The 25,421-nt window shown below is 40.7% G+C and overlaps 1 protein-coding gene and 1 pseudogene across 6 annotated transcripts in view; both read right to left on the bottom strand.

Annotated features, from left to right (window-relative positions):
- The window catches only part of EFCAB3 (EF-hand calcium binding domain 3), a 132,573-nt gene that overhangs the window by 1,667 nt on the left and 105,485 nt on the right, over positions 1 to 25,421 (bottom strand). For all 6 annotated transcript variants that reach the window (XM_016932690.3, XM_063799137.1, XM_063799136.1 and 3 more), the window contains 6 exons: positions 23,287 to 23,430; positions 21,602 to 21,673; positions 20,051 to 20,171; positions 8,584 to 8,777; positions 8,045 to 8,229; positions 1,440 to 1,562 (listed from right to left, as the gene is read on the bottom strand). In XM_016932690.3, coding sequence (XP_016788179.2) covers positions 1,440 to 1,562; positions 8,045 to 8,229; positions 8,584 to 8,777; positions 20,051 to 20,171; positions 21,602 to 21,673; positions 23,287 to 23,430 — 839 coding nt within the window. The remainder of the gene's footprint in view (positions 1 to 1,439; positions 1,563 to 8,044; positions 8,230 to 8,583; positions 8,778 to 20,050; positions 20,172 to 21,601; positions 21,674 to 23,286; positions 23,431 to 25,421) is intronic.
- Positions 17,086 to 17,833, bottom strand: LOC107969293 (small ribosomal subunit protein uS12-like; annotated as a pseudogene).

Genomic DNA, 25,421 nt, shown 5'->3' with positions numbered 1-25,421 from the left:
TGAGAGGGACGTGTTCACTTTTAAGCAGGACAGTGCCATGGTTGGCTCTTCATGTTGGATCATTAGCAGCTGTGTGGAGAATGGTTCGAGGATACCAGGTTGGAGACTGCCTCATCTAAGGCAGTGGTAATGGGGATGGAGTGAAGGGGACAGATTTGAAAAATGTGGTTTCTTTTGTTTTTTTGTTTTTTTGTTTTTTGAGACGAAGTCTTGCCCTGTTGCCTAACCTGGAGTGCAGTAGTACGATCTTGGCTCATCACAACCTCTGCCTCCTGGGTTCAAGGGATTCTCCTGCCTCAGCCTCCCGAGTAGCTGGGATTACAGGCGCCCACCACCATGCCCAGCTAATTTTTGTATTTTTAGTAGAGACGGGGTTTCACCATGTTGGCCAGGCTGGTCTCAAACTCCTGACCTCAGGTGATTCACCTGCCTTAGCTTCCCAAAGTGCTAGGATTACAGGTGTGAGCCACCATGCCCAGCCCTGAGAAATCTTTTAGAGAATGCAATCAGCCAGACTTGGGGATTAGCAGATGTGAGGAATGAGGAAAAAACCCGAGTTAAGGATAGCTCCTGGCCTTCTAGCTTCAGTGACTGAGTAGATGCTATCAACTGAGACGCATGCAATATACTCTCATAACAAACCTGCACATGTACCCCGTGGATCTAAAATAAAAGTTGACCTTATTTAAACACACACACACACACACACAAAACAAACAAACAAGCACCTGAGATACAGAATTCCCAGGGGAGAAGCAGTTGGCTGCAGAAGATGATGAGTTTTGTTTTGGACATGTTGAGTTTGTTATGTTATGAGACCCAGCGTAGAGGTAGAAATAGTCATCAGGTGGTCAGTGAGATAGGACAGACATAGAGGAAAGAAGTTAGGTTAGTGACAACTTTAACAGTAATCAGTACATAGGTGGCAGCTGAACCAAGGAGGATAAATTGAGATAGCCCAAAGAATACTTGCCCCAGCTGTTCTTTACCTAATGCCAAGATTTCCAATGCATTAATATCAAACTATTGATCTTCTCAAGCTTCTTAGCCCTGGTGCAGCTGGTGCCCCAGGGCTAGAGGCCTCAGGATGTAAGATTCTTTCACCATGAATCTCTGAGTACACTACTCACTGTGACTGTTGGTTAACTACCTTAATTAGTTTGATATTTCTGGAATAACACAAATGAATGTCCCAGAAATAACAGTGAGTATAGCTGCATAGGTGAATAGCAGGATGAATCATAACACTTAACATTTGAATCCATTTGATTATAGAGAAAGAAATGGTGTTATTACAATGGGTAAACATGAGAAACAACCTTGTCTCATTTTAAAGACATAGAGCAGATAAAAATTCTCTTGGTTTTACGGTGTAGTATTGAAGTGGACAATATTTTTGTCAGTGATTTCTGGGAAGGAACTCAACAAGGAATACTCACATGTTGTTTAATAGCAGTTGCATCGGCCACTGTACAAGTCTGCTTTTTCTTGAGCATTTGATCAATGGTGAGGATGTTATTTGAATAACCTGAGGCAGGGTCCATAGACTTTATATTTGCTGCCTTTATGCATATTTAAAAAAGAAGGTTAGTAATACATTTTAATTTGAATTATACAACAAAAAGACATAATAAATAAGTATATTTTATTATAGAAGGATTTGTATATAATTTATAAGGTTATTGCCAAACCATTTGTTTGTTTGTTTAGACTTTTTTCTGGGTCCCTCAGGAGTGGCATTTGGCATATGTGCAAAAATATCTGTATATCCTAGATGGTGCCCTAGGACTGGAATTGCTAGGTCAAAAGGTGTGAGGTCTGTCCTTTTGGTAATTATTGCCAAATTTCCTCTGTAGAGGGTGAACCAATTTACAAACCTATCTGTAACTTATGAGTATACCCATGTTTTTTCATCTTGGTCAATATAATATGAAAAGATAAATATCTGAGGAGAGTTTTAACTTGGATCTTTTATGAGGAATGAGGTTGAATATTATTTCATGTTTCTGAGAACTGTCTGTTCATACCCTTTGCCCATTTTTATATAGGTTATTTTTTTCTTATGAATTTGAAGTTCTTTGAAGTTAGCCTTTTGTGTTATGAGTGGCAACTGTGATTTTTTTTGGCCATATGGAGATTTTTGATCTTGAAGCAGTGGAATTAATATCTTTTTATTTAAAAATGCATTTGACTTTTGTATCACAGTTAGGGAGGCTTTCCCAGAGTTTATTTCAGTATGTTTAAGGTTTCTTTTCTTTTTCTTTCTCTCTGACCCTCCATTTATTCCTTTTACATTTCATCCATTTGCAATTTGTATATGAAGTGTGAATCTCATTTTTTTCCTCAGATGCCTACTCAGTGCACTATTTGTTGAATAATCTATCATTTTCCTGTTGTGTTGAAATGTCACGTTTTCCTTAAGTTAAAATTCTCCACATAGCTCTATTTATTTTGGGACTTTCTATTTTCTTCCTTGGGTCTGTCTGTTAATATCATACTGTTTTAATGATTGAGACTTTTTTTTTTTTTTTTGAGACAGAGTCATGAAAGTGGCTCATGCCTGTGATTCCAGCACTTTGGGAGGCTGAGGAGGGTGGATTGCTTGAGCCCAGGAGTTCAAGACCAGCCAACATGGTGAAACCCCATCTCTACTAAAAATACAAAAACTAGCTGGGCATGGTGGCACGTGTCTGTAGTCCCAGCTACTAGAGAGGCTGAAGTGGGAGGATTGCTTGAGCCTGGGAGGCAGAGGTTGCAGTGAGCTGATATCACATCACTGCACTCCAGCCTGGGTGACAAAGTTGAGACCCTGTCTCAACAACAACAACAAAAACCCTTGGGGAAAATTTGAAAAATCACATTAAAGTTATAGACAAGTAAGAAAGAACAACGCCCTTATAATGTCAAACATTCTTTTTTTTTTTTTTTTTTTTTTGAGACAGAGTCTCGCTGGAGTGCAGTGGTGGGATCTTGGCTCACTGCAACCTTCGCCTCCCGGGTTCAAGTGATTCTCCTAGTAGCTGGGATTACAGACACGCACCACCACGCCTGAGTACATTTTGTATTTTTAGTAGAGACGGGGTTTCACCATGTTGGCCAGGCTGGTCTCGAACTCCTGACCTCAGGTGATCCGCCTGCCTTGGCCTCCCAAAGTGCTGAGATTACAGGTGTGAGCCACCATGCCCGGCCTTGAAAGTGTTTTTATTTACTCTCCCTCTTGAATGATAGCTTAGCTGGAAATACTTTTCTCTCCTCAATCTATAGATATTATTTGATTGTCTTCTGGCCTTTATTTTTGCATGCATGAAGTCTCCTGTTAGTCTACTTTTTGTTCCTTTGTAAGTTATTTATTTTTTCTGTCTGTTTTCCTCCCTCCCTTCCTTCCTTCCTTCCTTCCTTCCTTCCTTCCTTCCTTCCTCCCTCCCTCCCTCCCTCCCTCCCTTTCTCTCTTTCTTTCTTTCTTTAGAGACAGAATGTTGCTTGGTGGCCCAGCCTGGAGTGCAGTGGTGCAAATCTCGGCTCACTGCAACCTCTGCCTTCTGGGTTCAAGAGATTCTCTTGCCTCAGCCTCCCAAGTAGCTGGGATTACAGGCATGTGCCAGCATGCCCGACTAATTTTTGTATTTAGTACAGATGGGGTTTCATCATGTTGGCCAGGCTGGTCTTGAACTCCTGACCTCAGGCGATCCACCTGCCTTGGCCTCCCAAAGTGCTGGGATTACAGATGTGAGCCACTGTGCTTGGCCTCTGGTTGCTTTTGAAGTGTTTTCTTTGTCTTCATTTTCAACTGCAATGTTTGAAGTTGTATTTTCTTTTATATATGCTGCTCCAGGGTGTTTTCTTCAATTTAAGAATTCATATCTTTTATCAATTTTAAAAAATTCTCAGTCATTCCTAAAAATACTCAGTCATTACTAAACACCTCTCTTTAATAATTTAAAACATGTTTTACAGTCTTTTAAAGATCTGCTATATCAAATTATGATACTCCTCTTGTTTACCTACTGACTTCTTTTGAGAGTAGATTATTTCCTTGTATGGCTTGTAATTTTTGTGAACCTATCTTTAAAAGAGATTTTAAAAGATTTTTGATATAAGCTGTGCAAACCTAGGATATGGATGTGTTTATGTTTGTGTCTGGCAGACCTCCCAAGGTAATACCAATCTAAAACCGGTTTTTAAGGTAATTTTACTGCTTGGAGATTTCATCCAATGTGGAAACTATAAATTCAGATTCTGAATCCATGCATCCTACAATCCTGAGTTTCAATTTCTTCACAGAATACTTTCTTCTCTATTCAGAGCTTTGAGCAGACCAAGCTTGGCTATGGACTCAGTTTCCTACCCCTCCTTTTACTGAGAGGGCAACCCTTACAGATACTGGTTTCAATTCCAGTTGCTTACTTCCGGGGATCCACATCTCCTGACCCTGAATGGGCATCTAAACCCCAATCCCAACTCATCAGGGCCGAGATCTATTACCACTTGTTAACTTGTGAACTTGTTATTCTGGCTTTAGGCGCTCTCTCTCTCTCTCTCTTGCTTTCTGAAACATGGGGTTTTCCTTTCTTTTGAATACATTTTTGAATGTTTGTCATTTTATTTCGTCCAGTATTCATATATATATTTATATATATATTTTGTAGAGACAGAATTTTACCATGCTGCCTAGGCTGGTCTCGAACTCCTCGGCTCAAGCAATCCACCTTCCTTGGCCTCCTAAAGTGTTGGGGTTACAGGCACGAGCTACCATACCCAGCCCTATCCAATATTTTAACGTGGTCATAGGGAGTCTATGTGTGGGGTCAAGTAGTGTTCATGTAACTCAGTTACTTTCTGAAACTTGAAAGTACCATTTCTTTCTTTTCTTTTTTGTAGAGACGGGGTTTCACCATGTTGCTCAGGTTGGTCTGAAACTCCTGAGCTCAAGTGATCCAGCCACCTCAGCCTCCCAAAGTGCTGGGATTATAGGCATGAGGCACTGTGCCCAGCCTATTTCTTGGTTCTAATGAACATTTATTTTATTTTATTTTGAGATGGAGTTTTGCTCTTATTGCCCAGGCTGGAGTGCAATGGTGCGATCTTGGCTCACCACAACCTCTGCCTCCCGGGTTCAAGTGATTCTCCTGCCTCAGCCTCCTGAGTAGCTGGGATTACAGGCATGTGCCACCACGCCCAGCTAATTTTGTATTTTTAGTAGAGATGGAGTTTCTCCATGTTGGTCAGGCTGGTCTTGAACTCTCGACCTCAGGTGATCCACCCGCTTTGGCCTCCCAAAGTGCTGGGATTACAGGCGTGAGCCACTGCGCCCAGCCTCTAATGAACATTTATAAATATACAATTATATTAGATTAGATGTAATATACTACATAGTATATTAGATATACTATATATGTATATAACTATAAACATATAGTTTAATAGAAATAGCATTAAATGTAGTATATTATAATATTTGTAAATATAGTACATATACAGTAGGTATAGATGTAAATATACATGTGTATGCATGTAGTATAATAAATATAAATATGTAGTGTATTAGAGGTAATATACTAGTAAATATGTAATAGACGGTAACGTGTTATGAAAAAAATCAGGAAAGGGGGTAAGGTATTGGGGGTTGTGATTTTATTTGAATACATATATATATATTTATTTGTTCAAAAATTTTTATTTTAAATTTATTTTTAATTAAAACATTTATTTTTAGAGATGGAGCCTCACTATATTGCCCGGGCTAGAGTGCAGTGCATTCACAGGCATGATCATAGCATATTATAGCCTTGAACTCCTGGGCTCAAGTGATCCTCTTCCCTCAGCCTCCTAATCAGCTGGGATTAGGGGTATGTACCATTGCACCCAGCTATTTAAATACTTATTTAAAAAATAATTTATTGGCCAAACGTGGTGGCTCATGCCTGTAATCCCAGCACTTTGGGAGGCTGAGGCAGGTGGATCACCTGAGGTCAGAAGTTTGAGACCAGCCTGACCAACATGGTAAAACCCCATCTCTACTAAGAATACAAAAATTAGCCAGGTGTGGTGGCGCATGCCTGTGGTCCAGCTATTTGGGAGGCTGAGGCAGGAGAATTGCTTGAACCTGGGAGGTGGAGGTTGTAGTGAGCCAAGATCATGCCACTGTATTCCAGCCTGGGCAACACAGCAAGACTCTGACTCAAAAAAAAATTATTAAAGTGAAAATTCATGTAACATAAAATGAACCATGTGAAGTGAACAATTCAGTGGCATTTAGTACAATGACAATGTGGGGATTGTTATTTTAATGGGGTTGTTAGAGAGGCCTCCTAAAGTGACATTTGAGACAAGACCTGAAAGAGGTGAGGGGAGAGCTATGATGCAGCTCTCTGAGGAACAACATTAGAGCAGAAGAAATAGCAAAGCCATAGACCATGAGGTGAGAGCACGTCTAGTCTGTAAGAGGAAGAGTAAAGAGGTCTTGAGGATGGAGTGGAATGCACTGGATGGTGAGCAGTGGACGATGAGATTGTTGGATAGGCAATGAGAGCCTAGATCAGTGATGGCCTATAACATTTTCCTCAATAATGGAAATTTTCTATATTTCTGTGTCATCCAGTATAGTAGCCATTAGCCACATATGGCTGTTGAGCATTTGCAATGTGACTGGTGTGACTGAGGAACTGAATTTGTAATTTTGTTTAATTTTAATTAATTGAAACTTAAACAGCTACTAGCGGCTACAATTATTGGAAGGCTCAGGTTTTGATTGTGTGGGACATTGTAACAAGTTATAAAAATTTTGGTTTTCATTCTGCGTGATATGAAAAGCCATTGGAGGGTTTCAATCTGATTTTAACAGAACCACTTTGGCTGCTGGGTTGAGAATCGATTGAAGGGGACAATAGTAGAAGCAAGGGGACCATTTAGGAAGCTATTGACATTATTTCTGCTGAGATTATTAGAGACAATCTAGCATATAGTATGCTCTCAGGAAATAAAGTATTTGTATTACAGTATTCTTTCTTCCAAAAAATACTGAGTTACCTGTGGGCCAAATTCTATTTTAGATGATAGGGATACCTTAGTGAAAGAAATACAACCCTTGTGTACGTGAATGTTATATTCTAGTTGGAGAGATTGACAATAAACAGATAAGCATCTGGGGTGGAGGAGTAGTTGAATGTTGGGACATAAGTTTAAAAGAGGATAAATGTCCTCTTATTTCCATCTTCTCAGTGATATTTGCCTGTGGGTGTTACTTCATTTGGTGAAAGATAAAGTCTGAACTTGAGGTCATTTGTGACAGTGATACCCCTCTGGGCCTCTTAAACTCTATGTGGGGAGGCGCCTTCTAGGAATTGTATAGTGATGTGAACAACACATGGACCTCTGGAACCCAGAGCTCCACAGGGTGGGCTGGCCTCCAGTTAAGTTTCCATTCTGTTTCTTAGGCCTAGAGGCCTTACCTGGGGTGAGGCCAGAGCCTCTTGAGAGTTTATCTAGAAACTTGGGCATAGTTGCTGGAGACCTTAAAACTTATGATGACAAAAGTATATCCTGGGAGGGGGGGGCAAAAAGACTAGAGTCAACAGAACTTGAAGCAAGGCCAGAAGGTGCAGCTGGGACCATAAATGGGGATCTAGTCGAGGGCAGGATGGCCCCTCCATCACAGCACTGCCCCTTTGGGTTGCAGGCCTGGTCTTCTCATCTCATGGTGTTTGCCCAACCACAATCTAGAGTGGATGGAGCGTGTCCAGAGTGCAGCTTCTGGTCCCTGAGTGGTTGGGGGAGCAGTCAGAGATAGGATTGGAGAAACTTTTATTGTTATTATTCCTATATTCCCCATCCCCAACCCCAAAGCTGTATTTTTTAGCAAGTTTACCTATTTGTTGAAATTAAATGAAATGTTAATACCTGGACTTAAATTTAGGAACATGGTTATGGCATCTGGTTTGAAAATAATGACTAAAACTATTTGTTGTAAAAAGCATGTCATTAGTTCTGTTAAGTTAGTGCTTAAAAATCCAAGTATTTAACTAATGTGACATAATCTAAATCTCACCTGTGTTTTCCAGTCTCTTTTATGGAAAAAATAATCCTCAAAGAAATGCAAAGGCTCCTTTATTCTTAGCATCTCTAATTTCTGCATGTCTTTGAATGGCTTTCCCATCACCACCCCATCCACATTAGGGAACAATGGAAAGATGGGTATTTTTGAATATGGGCTATCTGAACCGGAATTGCATCCTAAAAAGATAAAAACAAAAATGGTATCACAAACAATGTAAGAAGAAGTTCACATAAAAGACCAGCATGTGGTGCCTGTTTTGCTTTGTCTATTCTTCTCAGTGGCCATGGCCCTCATTCTTCACTCTCCTGCTCCCACCCCCCACCCATCCACAGACTCTAGGCTTCATCAGGTGTCTGAGGATTCAGTTACATCTACATTTGCTTTCAAATGACATCTATGTGACAGAGAGTGGTCACTCAGAATAGGCTGCGGTCCTGTTCTTATGGCATTTGGGCTCTAGTACTTCTTTCTGACCAGTCATACACAAATAAATCCTTTACAACAGTAGAGAGAGAACAAATGGCTCTTACTCTTGAGCTCTTCAAGAAATTTAAATAAATCCTTTTCTTTCGTTATTGCAATCCGGGCAGCATTAGCAAAGGCAGCCATGCTTGAGCTTGGAGGTGTGCATATGTCTGGCTTAAGTGTCCTTTTTCCATAGCCCATAGTGTAGGGACTCCACAACATTCCTGGGCCAGTATGCTGGAATTTTCTTTGGAAATAGCTTTAAAAAAAAGGTAATTCAGAAATGGATACAAAGAGACATAGGACAAAAATTTTAAAAAGTCAAGTTGCTAGTTACATATGCTGAAGAAACTTATTTTAAATCTAATTTGCATATTCATTCAATAATATTTGAGTGCCTATTTCTGTGATATTTATAGAATATTTACTGATACCTTCCACAGGCCATTTGACTATTTATATCTGTATTCCTTGGCTTTTGGTCTCCTTTTTTTCCCCAAGGCTTCCCAGAGTTTTTGTTTTTGTTTTTTTAGAGAGAGATGAGGTCTTGTTATGTTGCCAGGCTGGACTGGAACTCCTGGGCTCAAATTCTCCTCCCTCCTCAGCCTCCTGAGTAGCTGGGACTATAGGTACCTGCTATCATGTCCAGCTCTGACCTCCCTGTTTTGTTTAGAAAAATACTTATGAATTATGATCCTTGACAAACACTTAAGTGGTACCAGCTTGAATGCAAACATTGATTATTATTACTTTGTGTTAGGTTTAAAAATGCAACTTTTGTTTTAAATTAAAAGAAATTCTCATTGCAGAGAATTTGGAAAACATAGAAAAGTATAAAAAAGAAACGAAAATACTACCAGTAAGCTTATGATCTGGAGTAAATCACTATTGATTGCATTTCTTTCCTATCATTTTTTTTGGAGCGTATGTGTATGAACAGACTTAGAAGATGTGTTACTGGGTGTTTTAGGTTATACATTCTTTAAGAATAAGTACAGCTGGCAGGCTGTATGTGATAAAGGACTCTGATCCATAGTATAAACATCTGACTTACAAACATGCATGCCTCGAATATCAGTGACTGTGGTGATCAGCTTCCTCCTTGCTGCCAGAACAGTGGACTTCTCTCTGCAGCTATGGTAGGGATCTGCTTACTGCTGCTGAGGTGGAAGGACTTGCTTCTCACTGCTTTGGCAGTGGAACCTCTCACATCTCAGTGTTCTGGGCAGAAGAGCATCACTTCATGCTGTCTCAGAGGACAAAGTGTAGGACCTTGCTTCTCATTAATACATAGGCTGATTTCTTCCTGTTACAGCAATGGGAGGCTTCACTACTCTCTGGGATGGTGACAGACGACCTTTCCTTTCCTCTCAGGAAGATGGAAAGGACTCATTCTAAATGTTGGGGCTGAAGCAGTGCTTGGTAGGAAATGTGCCTATGGTGCTCTGATTAGAGTCTGACTTATGATCAGATACTTTCTTCCCTAGCCTTGAACTCAACCATCCACAATGTCATCACTTGCCTGTGAAAATGGCATAATGTAATTTAATTCCCACCAGGTCCTTCAAGCCTCAGTTTTTCTTTCCCTCAGAGTATTCTCTATATACTCTATGGCTCTGAATGTGGTCTTCAGCACCACTGGGAAAATACAAATTGTGGGAAATACAAATTCTTGGCCCTGACTACACACCTACTAACTTAGAAATCCTGTAGCCTAGCAATGTGTTTTAACAATCACTCCAGCTGATTCTGACATAGTGCAAGTTTGAGAACTTTTGCTCTAGTCTATAGTTTCCTTTCTTCCTTGAAATTCTAATCTTTGCTTAACAATTTATGTCACATTATATTTTATAACTAATTGTTTCATGTATATTACATACCAAAACTAGTGGCTTGTGTTTGTATTTGCTGTCTTTATTATTATTATTATTATTTTTTTTGAGATGGAATTTTGTTCTTGTTGCCCAGGCTGGAGTGCAATGGCACAATCTTGGCTCACTGCAACCTCCACCTCCTGGGTTCAAACGATTCTCCTGCCTCAGCTTCCCGAATAGCTGGGATTAAAGGCATGCGCCACCACGCCTGGCTAATTTTGTACTTTTAGTAGAGACGGGGTTTCTCCATGTCGGTCAGGCTGGTCTTGAACTCCCAACCTCAAGTGATCCATCCGCCTCGGCCTCCCAAAGTGCTGGGATTACAGGCGTGAGCCACCGCACCCAGCCTGCTATTTATGATTATTATTTTAGAGACAGAGTCTCACGGTCTCCCAGGCTGGAGTACAGGGGTGCAAGGCTCACTACAGCCTTGAACTCCTGGACTCAAGCAGTCCTTCTGCCTCTGCCTCCTGAGTAGCTGGGACCACAGGTGCAAGCCACCCTGCCTGGCTAATTTTTAAGGTTTTTTGTAGAGAGTTTCCCTACATTGCCCAGGCAGGTCTTGAACTTCTGGGCTCAAATGATCCTCCTGCTTTGGGCTCCCAAAGCCTTGGGATTGCAAGTATTTAACTAATGTGACATAATCTAAATCTCACCTGATTAGCATAGTGCACTATAGCCCAGAGCCCTTGGGGCTGAAGGGATCCTCCTGCCTCAGCCTCCCAAGTAGCTGTAACTACAGGCCTGCACCACCATTCTTGGCTGTGGTAATTTTTTATGACAGCCCTAGGAAACTGACTCACAAAGGGGGAAACTGTTTTAGGCAAATACCAGGAGGTGAGAGAGCATGGAGTATTTGAGGACCCGAGTTAAATGTAATCTAGGGTGTGAGAGGGGAAGTTACAAGAGATGAGGGCTGGGCACAGCTGCTCTCGCCTATAATCCCAGCACTTTGGGAGGCTGATGGGGGTGGATCACTTGAGGTCAGGAGTTCAAGACCAGCTTGAGCAACGTGGTGAAACCCTGTCTTTACAAAAAAATACAAAGATTAGCCAGGCATGGTAGTGCACGCTTGTAGTCCCAGCTACTCCAGGAAGCTGAAATGAGAGGATTGCTTGAGTTTGGGAGGTAGAGGCTGCAATGAGCCTTGATCGCACCACTGCACTCCAGCACTCTAGCCTGGGAGATAAGAGAGCAAGACTCTGTGGAGAGACAGAGAGAGATATATGAGACTGGAGGTTAAGCAAAGGATATATTATGAAGGACCTTTAAAATGTCACGTTAAGTTAGAACTTTTTCATAGGAAACATGAGAGGTCACTGTAGGCTTTTTAGAAGGTAAGTGATGTGATGATATGATTAGATTTGTGCTTGGCATTGTAGGCCACTTAAATATTTTCTAATATATTCAGTTATGATCTGGCTGCAGTGTGGAAAGTGGATGGAGATGGCAAAAATGGAAACAGAGTGACAAGGCAGGATACTACAGTTAAGTCCAAGGAGATAGTACTTACTTACACTAGGGTGTTTCTGTGGGGATAAAGAGAAATGCATTGCTTTCATGTTGAGGAGGTAAGATAGACAGGGCTTAGTGATTGGTTGGATGTAGGGAATGAGAGAGCAGTGACAACTGGGGATTATGCTGCGCCTTTGGCTCAGACAGTTGGGTAAATACACTGAGATGGCAAAACCATGCACTGAGATCTGAAACTCAAGTGGAAGAACTATAGAAGTATGTGTGGACACAGATATACAAACTACCATCAGAGAATACTATAAACACCTCTATGCAAATAAACTAGAAAATCTAGAAGAAATGGATAAATTCCTGGACACATACACCCTCCCAAGACTAAACTAGGAAGAAGTTGAATCCCTGACTAGACCAATAACAGGCTCTGAAATTGAGGCAATAATTAATAGCCTACCAACCAAAAAAAGTCCAGGACCAGATGGATTCACAGCCGAATTCTACCAGAGGTACAAAGAGGAGCTGGTACCATTCTTCTGAAACTATTCCAATCAACAGAAAAAGAGGGAATCCTCCCTAACTCATTTTATGAGGCCAGCATCATCCTGATACCAAAGCCTGGCAGAGACACAACAAAAATAGAGAATTTTAGACCAATATCCCTGATGAACATCGATGCGAAAATCCTCAATAAAATACTGGCAAACCGAATCCAGCAGCACATCAAAAAGCTTATGCACCATGATCAAGTGGGCTTCATCCCTGGGATGCAAGGCTGGTTCAACATATGCAAATCAATAAACGTAACCCATCACATAAACAGAACCAAAGACAAAAACCACATGATGATCTCAATAGATGCAGAAAAGGCCTTCGACAAAATTCAACAGCCCTTCATGCTAAAAACTCTCAATAAATTAGGTATTGATGGGACGTATTTCAAAATAATAAGAGCTATTTATGACAAACCCACAGCCAATATCATACTGAATGGGCAAAAACTGGAAGCATTCCCTTTGAAAACTGGCACAAGAAGGGATGCCCTCTCTCACCAATCCTATTCAACATAGTGTTGGAAGTTCTGGCCAGGGCAATCAGGCAGGAGAAGGAAATAAAGGGTATTCAATTAGGAAAAGAGGCAGTCAAATTGTCCCTGTTTGCAGATGATATGATTGCATATTTAGAAAACCCCATCGTCTCAGCCCAAAATCTCCTTAAGCTGATAAGCAACTTCAGCAAAGTCTCAGGATACAAAATCGATATGCAAAAATCACAAGCATTCCTATACACCAATAACAGACAAACAGAGAGCCAAATCATGAGTGTACTCCCATTCACAATTGTTTCAAAGAGAATAAAATACCTGGGAATCCAACTTACAAGGGATGTGAAGGACCTCTTCAAGGATAATTACAAACCACTGCTCAACGAAATAAAAGAAGACACAAATAAATGGAAGAACATTCCATACTCATGGATAGGAAGAATCAATATCGTGAAAATGGCCATATTGCCCAAAGTAATTTATAGATTCAATGCCATCCCCATCAAGCTACCAATGACTTTCTTTACAGAATTGGAAAAAACTACTTTAAAGTTCATGTGGGACCAAAAAAGAGCCCACATTGCCATGACAATCCTAAGCAAAAAGAACAAAGCTACCTGACTTCAAACTATATTACAAGGCTACAGTAACCAAAACAGCATGATACTGGTACCAAAACAGAGATATAGACAAATGGAACAGAACAGAGTCCTCAGAAATAATACCACACATCTACAACTGTCTGATCTTTGACAAAACTGACAAAAACAAGCAATGGGGAAAGGATTCCCTATTTAATAAATGGTGCTGGGAAAACTGGCTAGCCATATGTAGAAAGCTGAAACTGGATCCCTTCCTTACACCTTATACAAAAATTAATTCAAGATGGATGAAAGACTTAAATGTCAGACCTAACACCATAAAAACCCTAGAAGAAAACCTAGGCAATACCATTCAGGACACAGGCATGGGCAAGGACTTCATGTCTAAAACACCAAAAGCAATGGCAACAAAAGCCAAAATTAAGAAATGGGATCTAATTAAACTAAAGAGCTTCTGCACAGCAAAAGAAACTACCACCAGAGTGAACAGGCAACCTACAGTATGGGAGAAAATTTTTGCAATCTACCCATCTGACAAAGGGCTAATATTCAGAATCTACAAAGAACTTAAACAAATTTACAAGAAAAAAATCAAACAACCTAATCAAAAAGTGGGTGAAGGATATGAATAGATACTTCTCAAAAGAAGACATTTATGCAGCCAACAGACACATGAAAAAATGCTCATCATCACTGGTCATCAGAGAAATGCAAATCAAAACCACAATGAGATACCATCTCACACCAGTTAGAATGGCAATCATTAAAAAGTCATTAAAATCATTAAAGTCATTAAAAATCATTAAAAACAACAGGTGCTGGAGAGGATGTGGAGAAATAGGAACACTTTTACACTGTGTAAAACTGTAGTTTTATACTTTTACACTGTGTAGGACTGTAAACTGGTTCAACCATTGTGGAAGACAGTGTGGCGATTCCTCAAGGATCTAGAAATAGAAATACCATTTGACCCAGCAATCCCATTACTGGGTATATACCCAAATGATTATAAATCACGCTGCTATAGAGACACATGCACATGTATGTTTATTGTGGCACTATTCACAATAGCAAAGACTTGGAACCAACGCAAATGTCCATCAATGATAGACTGGATTAAGAAAATGTGGCACATATACACCATGGGATATTATGCAGCCACGAAAAAGGATGAGTTCATGTCCTTTGTAGGGACATGGATAAAGCTGGAAACCATCATTCTGAGCAAACTGTCGCAAGGACAGAAAACCAAACACCGCATGTTCTCACTCATAGGTGGGAATTGAACAATGAAAACACTTGGACACAGGGTGGGGAACATCACACACTGGGGCCTGTCGTAGGGTCAGTGGAGGAGGGAGGGATAGCATTAGGAGATATACCTAATGTAAATGACGAGTTAATGGGTGCAGCACACCAACATGGCACATATATACATATGTAACAAACCTGCACGTTGTGCACATGTACCCTAGAACTTAAAGTATAATAAAAAAATAAGAAAAAAAAAGAAGTATGTGTGGACAAAGAGATAAATTAAGTTTTTACCTTTGGTTTGAGGTGGCTCTGGGGCTTACACATGGAGATGCCCAGTAGGCAGATGGAAACCCTAGAGGGAAGATCTGGGCTGGAGATCCCAGTGTGATCTTCTCTGTGCCTCATTCTCCTTGCCTGTATACAAATGGAGGTAATAGGACCTACCTCACAGGTTTGATTTGGGGATTAAATGGAGGTCATTCAGCAAATAATTACTGAGCTCCTGGTGTATATCAAGCATTTTCCTATAATAGATACTGGGAAGATAGCAGTAATAAAACACACAAAAAATAATTCCTGTTCTCATGGAACTTACATTCTAGCATGAGAATACAGATAATAAAATAAATAAGTAAATTTTATTGCATATTAAAAGGTGATGAATAGTATGAAGAAAAATAAAGCAGAGAAGTGGGGACAGGGAGTGGTAGGAGGGTTGCAGTTTTAAACAGGGTGGTTAGAGAAGGCTTTGCTGAGATGACATCTGAACAAAGACCCAAAGGTAGTGAGAGTGAGTTGAGTGAGTCATGGTCTATCCAGGGGAAAAGTATCCAGATAGAGGGAAAAGCAAGTGCAAAGGCCTTAAGGTGGGAGCGTGTTTGATGTATATGAGGAAGAGTAAGGAGGCCAGCATGGCTACAGCACAGTAACAGAGACAAAGTCAAAGAGGTCAAAAGGGAATGCAGCGCACATAGAGGGCCAATATGTCGTTGTAAAGGCTTTGGCTTGGGGCCAGGCGGTGGCTCACGCCTGTAATCCTAGCACTTTGGGAGGCTGAGGTGAGCAGATCTCTTGAGCCCAGGAGTTTGAGACCAGCCTGGGCATCATAGTGAATACCTATCTCCACAAAAAATAGAAAAATTAGCCAGGTGTGATGGTGCACACCTGTAATCTCAGCTATTTGGGAGGCTGAGATGGGAGGATCACTTAAGCCTGGGAGGTTGAGGCTTCAGTGAACCATCATGGTGCCACTGCAAGACCCTGTCTCAAAAAAGAACAACAACAAAAAAAGACTTTGGCTTTAACTCTGAGGGAAATGGGAGGGTTTTGAAGGTTTTGAGCAGAGGAGTGATATGATCTGCAGCATTTGGAAGACTCATTTGGTGCTGTAGGAGTCAAGGAGTCAGCTAGGCACAGGGAGTGTTGTGAGTAGGCTGTTCAGCAGGCAGAGCAGGGGAGCAGCAGTCAAAGGTGCAAGCAGGAAGACCAGTTATTAGCCAGGGAAAAACTAATGTATGTAAAGTGCTTGCTCAGAGCTTTGCATTTAATACATATTCAATAAACGGTATCAACTATGTGAATACCTATCAAATTCTACCATTAACCAAATCAAGACCTGCTTTCTCAGGAAATTAAATAATTATCTTTGCCACTTATTTGACATTTATTTAACATATGTTGAATTATGTTACTTCCATACATTTATTTAAATATCCACATATTTCTGACTTCTCTCTCCATTTATATATATATGTGTGTGTGTGTGTGTGTGTACATATAAAATTATTATTTTTTCTTTCTTTCTTTTGAGACAGGGTCTCACTTTGTTACCCACGCTGGAGTGCAGTGAGGTGAACATGGCTTACTGTATGTAGCCTTGACCTCCAGGCTCAAGCAATCCTCCTGCTTTAGCCCTTTAAGTAGCTGAGACAACAGGCGTGTGCCACTATGGTGGCTAATTTTTTGTTTCTTTTGCATATAAAAATTTATCACTACAGTTTTTTTTCTTTTTTTTTGAGACTAAGTCTCACTCTGTTGTCCAGGCTGGAGTGCAGTGGTGCGATCTCGGCTCACTGCAACCTCTACCTCCCAGATTCAAGCGATTCTTGTGCCTTAGCCTCTTGAGTAGCTGGGATTACAGGTGCGCAGCACCACAACCAGTTAATTTTTAAATTTTTAGTAGACACGGGGTTTCACCATGTTGGCCAGGCTGGTCTCGAACTCCTGGCTTCAAGGAATCCACCTGCCTTGGCCTCCCAAAGTGTTGGAATTACAGACGTGAGCCATCACGCCTGGCCTGTCACTACAGTATTTTCACCATTAAAGTTTTGATCTTGGTCTTTCCTTCGTGCCTTTGTATAGGGCCAAAAGAGAGACATTGGGCACTTTGACAACCTTAAAGCAGACTCCAGGAATATCACCTTTTTTTTTTTTTTTTTGAGATGGAGTCTCGCTCTCATTGCCCAGGCTGGAGTGCAGTGGCATGATCTCGGCTCACTGCAACCTCTGCCTCCCAGGTTCAAGCGATTCTCCTGCCTCAGCCTCCTGAGTAGCTGGGATTACAGGCACCCTCCACCACGCCTGGCTAATTTTTTAAAATTTTTAGTAGAAACGGGGTTTCACCATGTTGGCCAGGCTGGTCTCGAACTCCTGACCTCATGATCCACCTGCCTTGGCCTCCCAAAGTGCTGGGATTACAACAATGAGCCACTGTGCTCGGCCCAGCATGACCTTTTTAACCAAATCCAGCAACAAGAACTTTATCGTTTTTCTCAATAAAGTTCAAGCAACCACCATTGGGTACAAAGGCTGTGATTTTCTTGCTATTCTTGATCAGCTGGATGCTGGCACACTTCCTGATGGCAGAATTTGGCTGTTTGGTTTCAACCCCTACTTTTTCCAGCACAATTCCTTTTGCATGAGAAGCACCTCTCATGCAACCCTCAAAAGGGTTGGCCTTCAGGACTGTGCCCAAATGGGCTTTCTTGTACTGTTTTTCATGCCACTTCTGGTCTCGTCAGTGACTGTGGAGCTTCCTAGCCGCACGAAGTCCATGACACTTGCCCATCCTGCTGGCACCACGGGCCTGAGTGAAAGAGCTAATTTTTGTAGAGATGGGGTTTCACCAGGTTGCCCAGGCTGGTCTCAAACTCATGGACTCAAGTGATCCATGCACCTCAGCCTCTCAAACTGTCTCCATTTATACGTTAAATACTATGTCTTAAACATTTTTAATCTCCTTAGGTATCAGGCACTAGCAAGATGACAAGATAAATAATAACCAGATAAGATAACCAGATAAATAACAGCCACACCACAATAACAATAAAAATGCCAACATCAGCTAACATTTCCTAAGCACTTACTGGGTGTGAGAGGCAGTATAGGGAGATAGATAAGAGCACGAGTTCTGGAATCAGACGGTGCTAAAATATAGGTACCATTCCCTCTTGGGCAAGTTATTTAACTGACCTGTGCTGCAGTTTTTTCATCTGTAAAGTGGGAGTGATGATAGTATATACTCATTAGGGAGGTGAGGATTAAATTAGATAATATGTATATTCTTTTTAAAAAAATTTTATTTTAATTTTATTTTTTTAGAGGAAGGTCTCACTCTGTTGCCCAGGTTGGAGTGTAGTGGCACAATCACAGCTCACTGTAACCTCAAATTCCTCGGCTCAAATGAGCTTCTTGAATAGCTTGGACTACAGGTATTCGCCACCATGCCTAGTTAATTTTTTTAATTTTGTAGAGATGAGGGTCTTGCTATATTGCCCAGCTGGTATGGAGCTTCTGGCCTTAAGTCATTCTCCCATCTCAGCCCCCTGAGTAGCTGAGATTACAGGTGCGATCCATGGTGCCTGGCTATAATTTTTTTTTAAACGAAGCTTCAATTTTCTTTTTTTTTTTTTCTTTTTTTGAGATGAAGTCTCACTCTGTTGCCCAGGCTGGAGTGCAGTGGAGTGATCTCGGCTCACTGCAACCCTCCGCATCCCAGGTTCAAGCTATTCTCCTGCCTCAGCCTTACGAGTAGCTGAGATTACAGGCACCTGCCACTACGCCTGGCTAATTTTTGTATTTTTAGTAGAGACGGGGTTTCACCATGTTGGCCAGGCTGGTCTCGAATTCCTGACCTTGTGATTCGCCTGCCTCAGCCTCCCAAAGTGCTGGGATTACAGGCGTGAGCCACCGCGCCCAGCTGAAGCTTCAATTTTCAAGATAATATGTGTATGCTTAGTCTAGTTACTTCCACATGATAATAATAGCTAACATTTATTGAGCTCTTATAATGTGCTAAGCACTTCACATGTATTGTCACACATCAGCCCCACAATTGTCCCATAAGGTAGGTATTATTATTATCATTCCCTTTTTATAGATGAGGAAACTGAGATTGAGAAGTTAAACAATGTGTTGAATTTGTGTACCAACAGCAGGCTTTACTAAGTGTCTTTGAGTTGGAATGAAAAGTAGAATTTTGTGCATCCTCTATTCTACATCTGACAGAGAGATAGGAGAGTAAAAAGAGACAACTTATTGAGGGGCAGAAGAATATTTTTACATTGTTGGTGGAATTCTACACTCTTAAGTCTCTCTAGGTGGGAGACTGGAATGCTTTGAAGGAGTATGAATTGAAAAGACTGATAATAGCAACATTTGTTTAAGATAATGATAAAAATAGATTGAGGTGATTTACTCTAAACGCTACTTGCTGGAATAAATAATGCAGTTGGTGTGTGTTATTTATTTAAAGGATGAGAATTAAAGGTTTAAAGGATGAGAATGTTTCTTCATCCTTTATTCTCAAGTCTAATTCTGGCTCTGCTCTAGTCCAAAGGCTACTTTCGGAGGTCTGAATTTGCTGTACCTCATCTCTGAGTCAGAGATTTTTGAGAGCCCCTGGTAGTTTCAGCATGAACAAGAGTGTCTTATATTCCAAACTGGATTTCTAAGCCCACCCAAAATTATTCCTGGAAAAGTCTTGTTCTGCTGGAATTCTTTGGCCTGAGATAGAGGAGGCTAAAATTTCATGGTTGTCTTAGGTCCTCAGTGGGGCCCTTAGGTGGTCTGAGGTCAGCCTTGCAGTTTTAGAGCTGGGCAGGACTGTGGAGATGAGGGAATAAGGTCTCATGTTGTAGCACAAGGGCATTTGCCCAGATACCTTCTTCTCCTTAGTTTTGGACCAGACCCTGTGGAGTTGGATGTTAGTGAGAGCTGACTGCCATGTTAATATCTTCATAATGCTTCTGAGAAGGCTGTGTTTGCTCCTTTCCTTCTCACTTACCTTACTATTTCTATTATAGACTTTCTGGGTAGGGCTGAAGTCTCTAGAAGCCTTGATAGGATTTCAAACAATAGGATTCCTGGGTTGCCAGCTAAATCTAAACAGGTCTCCTTTTCTGGAACTATGGAGGGAAAACAAAAGATAGATTTTTAAATACCTTCTGAAATAAGAAATTGACCACCTCTTTACTGATTATTTACAATAATAATATCAAGTCAGGAACTAGAGGTACAGTAAAACATTAAAAGTCTGTTCTATTTGGTAGAAAGGCCATTTTGGGTATTGAGCAGACAGAATAAAATGGAATGTTAAAAAATACTTTTAGTTCAATAACTTCTAAGAAAACATAGTAATATTTTTAACACAAACATGAATTTTGTGTTAATGATTATTATCTGGTTCTAGGCAAAGATTCTAGGCAAACTCCCATTACTATAGTACTACTTGTAAGAAATAACTTCTCTTTATCCTAAGAACAGTTCATAGCTTATGAATGAATATATTTTCAAAACTGTATACAGTATTTGGAATTTGGAATGTTTATCCTAGAAAACATGAATAATGGTTAGCTTTTCCAAGGCAGCCTGTTAAACTTATAAACAAACCATGAGGGGATTAATGACAATATTTCAAGTACAACTACACATCATTTATAACCTTGGGGGAGAAATAATAGAAAAATTATTTTCTATTAGTTAGTGGAAGCACGTGACACCTTAATGCTCTCTAACCTCCAGCAGACTCTCCAGCCCTAGCACTGAGGGTAGAGGCTTCATCAGTGTGGGGAAGGTATTTTTTCAAGAACAGTAAATTAACGACACCCTAGATTTACATGAGAGAGTACATTTTTCTTTTTCTGAAACATAAATTTTTTTTAAATAAAAGGAATGCCTCCCAAAGTACTGCATACACTTGGTAAAGAATTCAGACATTATAGGCTGGGCGTGGTGGCTCACGCCTGTAATCCCAGCACTTTGGGAGGCCAAGGCGGGTGGATCACGAGCTCAGGAGATCGGGACCATCCTGGCTAATACTGTGAAACCCCATCTCTACTAAAAATACAAAAAATTAGCCGGGCATGGTGGCGGGCGCCTGTAGTCCCAGCTACCGGGAGGCTGAGGCAGGAGAATGGCATGAACCTGGGGGGCGGAGCTTGCAGTGAGCTAAGATCGTGCCACTGCACTCCAGCCTGGGTGACAGAGCAAGACTCCATCTCAAAAAAAAAAAAAAAAAAAAAGACAAAATAATTCAGACATTATAGAAGGCAGCCAAATTTTTCGACACCAGTCACTCTTTCAGTGTTCTCATTGGAGACCAAAGGGCAGTGTCTCTTGCAGTAGGTGTTTGGACAGTGCAAGTGCCTGCTTGATGTAGTTAACACTGTATCAATTTGTTTAGCAAATACCGTTCTGGAGAAGCAGTACAAAAGTAACTCACATCCCAGACTACACCTTCCTGACCTGTCTCCCGACTGGAAGCCTGTGAATGATGTTTGCTGTGCAGTGAGTTGTAGCTGCCCAACTGCCTTCTGTTCATAACATCTCTACTCACCCACTGCCTTGAGGAAGAGATTCTTATCTGTTAGAACCTTGATAAAGTCTGAGAAGTTCACCTTCCCATCTCCTGCAACAAAAATCTGAGACTCAGGACAAGGATAAGATGTATTTTAATTATCAGAGTATATATTAAATATAAAAATTAAAACACTCTGGATGATTCAATATTAAAAACAGAGCATTTGAGGGCTGGAAATATGCTCAGGTGAGCCCTGGTCTTCTTGAAGTGGTCTTAGCACCATTACATGAGTCCTCCACAGCCCACAGAAGCAACGGTGGTTGGAAACATCCAGCCAGGAGCACCCAGCCATTGCAGTCTGTCCACCTGCTCCTTTCTCAGAGACTGGCCATGTTTGCAAGGAATCTGTCCTGTCTTCCCATGCTATAACCCAATTATTCCTATATAACCCCTATTATTCCTATTATAACATCCCCAAGCTGTATTCCATTTCCTCTAAAATTGAAGGATGATGAGTATTATTAGAGGGGTATGTGTATGTTTCCATGAAATAATAGAAAATTTTGACATAGTTAGTAGAAGCAAGTGACACCTTAAGTGACACTGAATGACAGGTGGAACTGATGTTGATTGAATAGGGGACTAGCAGTTGGGTGGAGAGAGGTGAGAGGAGATAATATGCTGAATATATTTTTCACACAGCATATCAGTTTGGGCTACTAATAATTCAGTCAGTATATTCACTAAAAACATTATCTGTGGCTGGGCGTGGTGGCTCATGCCTGTAATCCCAGCACTTTAGGAGGCCGAGGCGGGCGGATCACGAAGTCAGGAAATCGAGACCATCCTGGCTAACACGGTGAAACCCTGTCTCTACTAAAAATACAAAAAATTAGCCGGGCGTGGTGGCAGGCACCTGTAGTCCCAGCTACTCAAGAGGCTGAGGCAGGAGAATGGCGTGAACCCAGGAGGCGGAGATTGCAGTGAGCCGAGATTGCACCACTGCACTCCAGCCTGGGCAACAGAGCAAGACTCCGTCTCAAACAAAAAAAAAAATTATCTGTATGCTTTAAAAATACCAACAAAAGTGCTGTGGCATTTAAAATTCAATATAGGTGGGACTTGATGGAAAAAGAAAGATTTGTTCTATTTTGATTCAAACAGAAACAAAAGGCTTGAATTCTCTTGGTAACATGTCATTATTAACATTGTTACTGCTTTTGTACATCAGGACAGGTAACCTGAATTTGATACTGAAATCAGACAATCACTCTTAGCTTCCACACAGTGTTTTTCAAATAGTCCATTTTCTAGGATTAATTTGATTTCACAACTTGTACACATACCTCACTGATCTCCTTAAAGGGACATACATACATACACACGCAGACACACACATATATGTGTGTGTCCCTTTAAGGCTATATATATGTGTGTGTGTGTGGTGTATACATAGATATATGGATATATACATATATGTATATTTGTATATAGTATTCAAATATATAGTCTACAAACATATACAAATATATATGTACTATATATATTCGTGTATATATATATTTAACATATACAAATATATATATACACACAAATATATATATATATTTGGGGGGCAAGTAAATAAGATTTGTTTCTCATGTTTATACAGTCATTAAAAGAAAACTATATATTCACAAAAATCTTTTATGAGAAAAACAATGAGAAGCCAAAGGACTCACGATCAATATCAGCACATTTCAATTCATTATAGACATCATGCTTGGTTAGATTCATTCCCAGCTTAGCTACAGTGCACATCAGTCCATGGAAATCAATATAGCCAGTTTTGTCCTTGTAGAAGAAGTTGTAGGCATCTTGGAAAGCTGGGGAAATAGGATTAAGTTATTCAGGACAGTTGTTCAAGAAGAAGTACATACACTAATAGGACTAGGACAGACAATATAGTTGACTGGAGATCATGTTCTAAAAAAAGGATTGCGAAAAAAATGAGTGCTTAATAGACATTTCTTATAAAGGACAGTATCCTTCCACGGAACTTGAACTGGAATGAACTAACTGTTGCAAAACCAAGTGTTGGTAGGTAAGATGGCTTTCCAAAGATATCCACACCGTAATCCCTTAACCTGTGAATATGCTATCTTACATGGCAAAAGGAACTTTGCACATATAATTAAGATAGATTATTCTGGGCTCAATCTAATTACGTGATCCCTTATATAGCTAGAAGCTGGAGAGACGTGGCAGAAATCAGAGAGGTTTAGAGCATGAGAAAGACCTGACCCACCATAGTTGATTTATCAGCCAGGAACTTCTCTGCTTGCTAAAGAGGCTGAGAAGCTCCTGGCTGATAAACAGCAAAGAAACTGGAATGTCAGCCCTACAAGAGAAAAGAACAGAATTCTGCCAAAAATCTGAATGAGACTGGGAGCAGATTCTCCTCCAGGAGATCCTCGTGGATCACGAGGTCAGGAGATTGAGACCATCCTGGCTAAGGACAGGCTGGCCAACACCTTAATTTCAGTCCTATAAGACACAGAGAAGAGAAACCAGCTGTACCCACCTGGACTTCTGACTTATAGAACTGTGAGATAATAAATTTGTGTTGTTTTAAGCTGTTATGTTTGTGGCAATTTGTTACAGCAGCAATAGAAAACTAATTTGTCAAATTGGACCCAAATCACATATGTGTGTGTGTATGTTTTGTATAATCCAAAGTTTTTCAAAGAAATAGTCAAGGCACTAACTGGAGCCAAAATTAGGTATGTATTTTCTGAAATTAGAGAATGAGGAAATAAACCTGGAACAAAATATATCCCAAATGACACCTGAATAAAACTTACTTCATATCACATTCAAGTCTCAGCGTCTCTATGTATAACAGTGATTAATCTCCTACAGAGATAATGATACCTGCTCTGTAAGTGTGTAATGTAAAAGGTAACATCTTTCTCCTTGATAAAAGGTAGGCTTCTCTAGGGCTGGAACCAAACTATCTCTGACTTGTTTCTGTTTTTCCCACTATCTCTTGCATGTTAGTAGGCAGTAAACAAATATTGATTGCATGCTTTCCATGGACCAGGTATTGCTCCAAGTGCTTTGGATATATTAGTGCACTAAATAGACAAAGATCTGTGCCTTCATATAAATGTAATAAATAGGTAAACTAGATGCCATTTTAGAAGGTGGTATGTACCATGGAAAAAAGAAAAAGTAATTCTGGGTGGATGATTAGAAAGAAGAGAAATAGAATTCCTACACACTCCCACCTCCATGTCTACTTCCTGACCAGCACCTGTACCTGCATGATCTTCCTTTCTCTCTGCGCTGCAAATAAACTGTATGCTCTTACCCAGAGCCAATCCCTCCCTTGTGGATTGGAACTCATCCCCTCTCTCATATTCAAAGAATTTACTGAAGAAAGGGTCTCCTCTTAGGTAAGGGAAATATCATTTTTTCATTTTCTATTATATCAATCCTATTGTTGTATAAACTTTTGCTGTTTCTCCCTTAAAAAGTACATTGTGACCCCATTTCCCCCTCTGGCTATTGCTACCTCTGCCATTTGTCTCTTCTTCCTATTGAAAATTTAGTCATTTATGGCCGGGCGCGGTGGCTCATGCCTGTAATCCCAGCACTGTGGGAGGCCGAGGTGGGTGGATCACGAGGTCAGGAGATCGAGACCATCCTGGCTAACACGGTGAAACCCTGTCTCTACTAAAAATACAAAAAATTAGCCGGGCGTGGTGGCGGGCGCCTGTAGTCCCAGCTACTCAAGAGGCTGAGGCAGGAGAATGGCGTGAACCTGGGAGGCAGAGCTTGCAGTGAGCCGAGATCGCACCACTGCACAGAAAAA

Source organism: Pan troglodytes, chromosome 19 (genome assembly GCF_028858775.2).
Source record: "Pan troglodytes isolate AG18354 chromosome 19, NHGRI_mPanTro3-v2.0_pri, whole genome shotgun sequence".
NCBI lineage: Eukaryota > Metazoa > Chordata > Mammalia > Primates > Hominidae > Pan > Pan troglodytes.
Note: the sequence above shows the minus strand (reverse complement) of the source record. Positions and strands in the feature narration are given on the sequence as shown.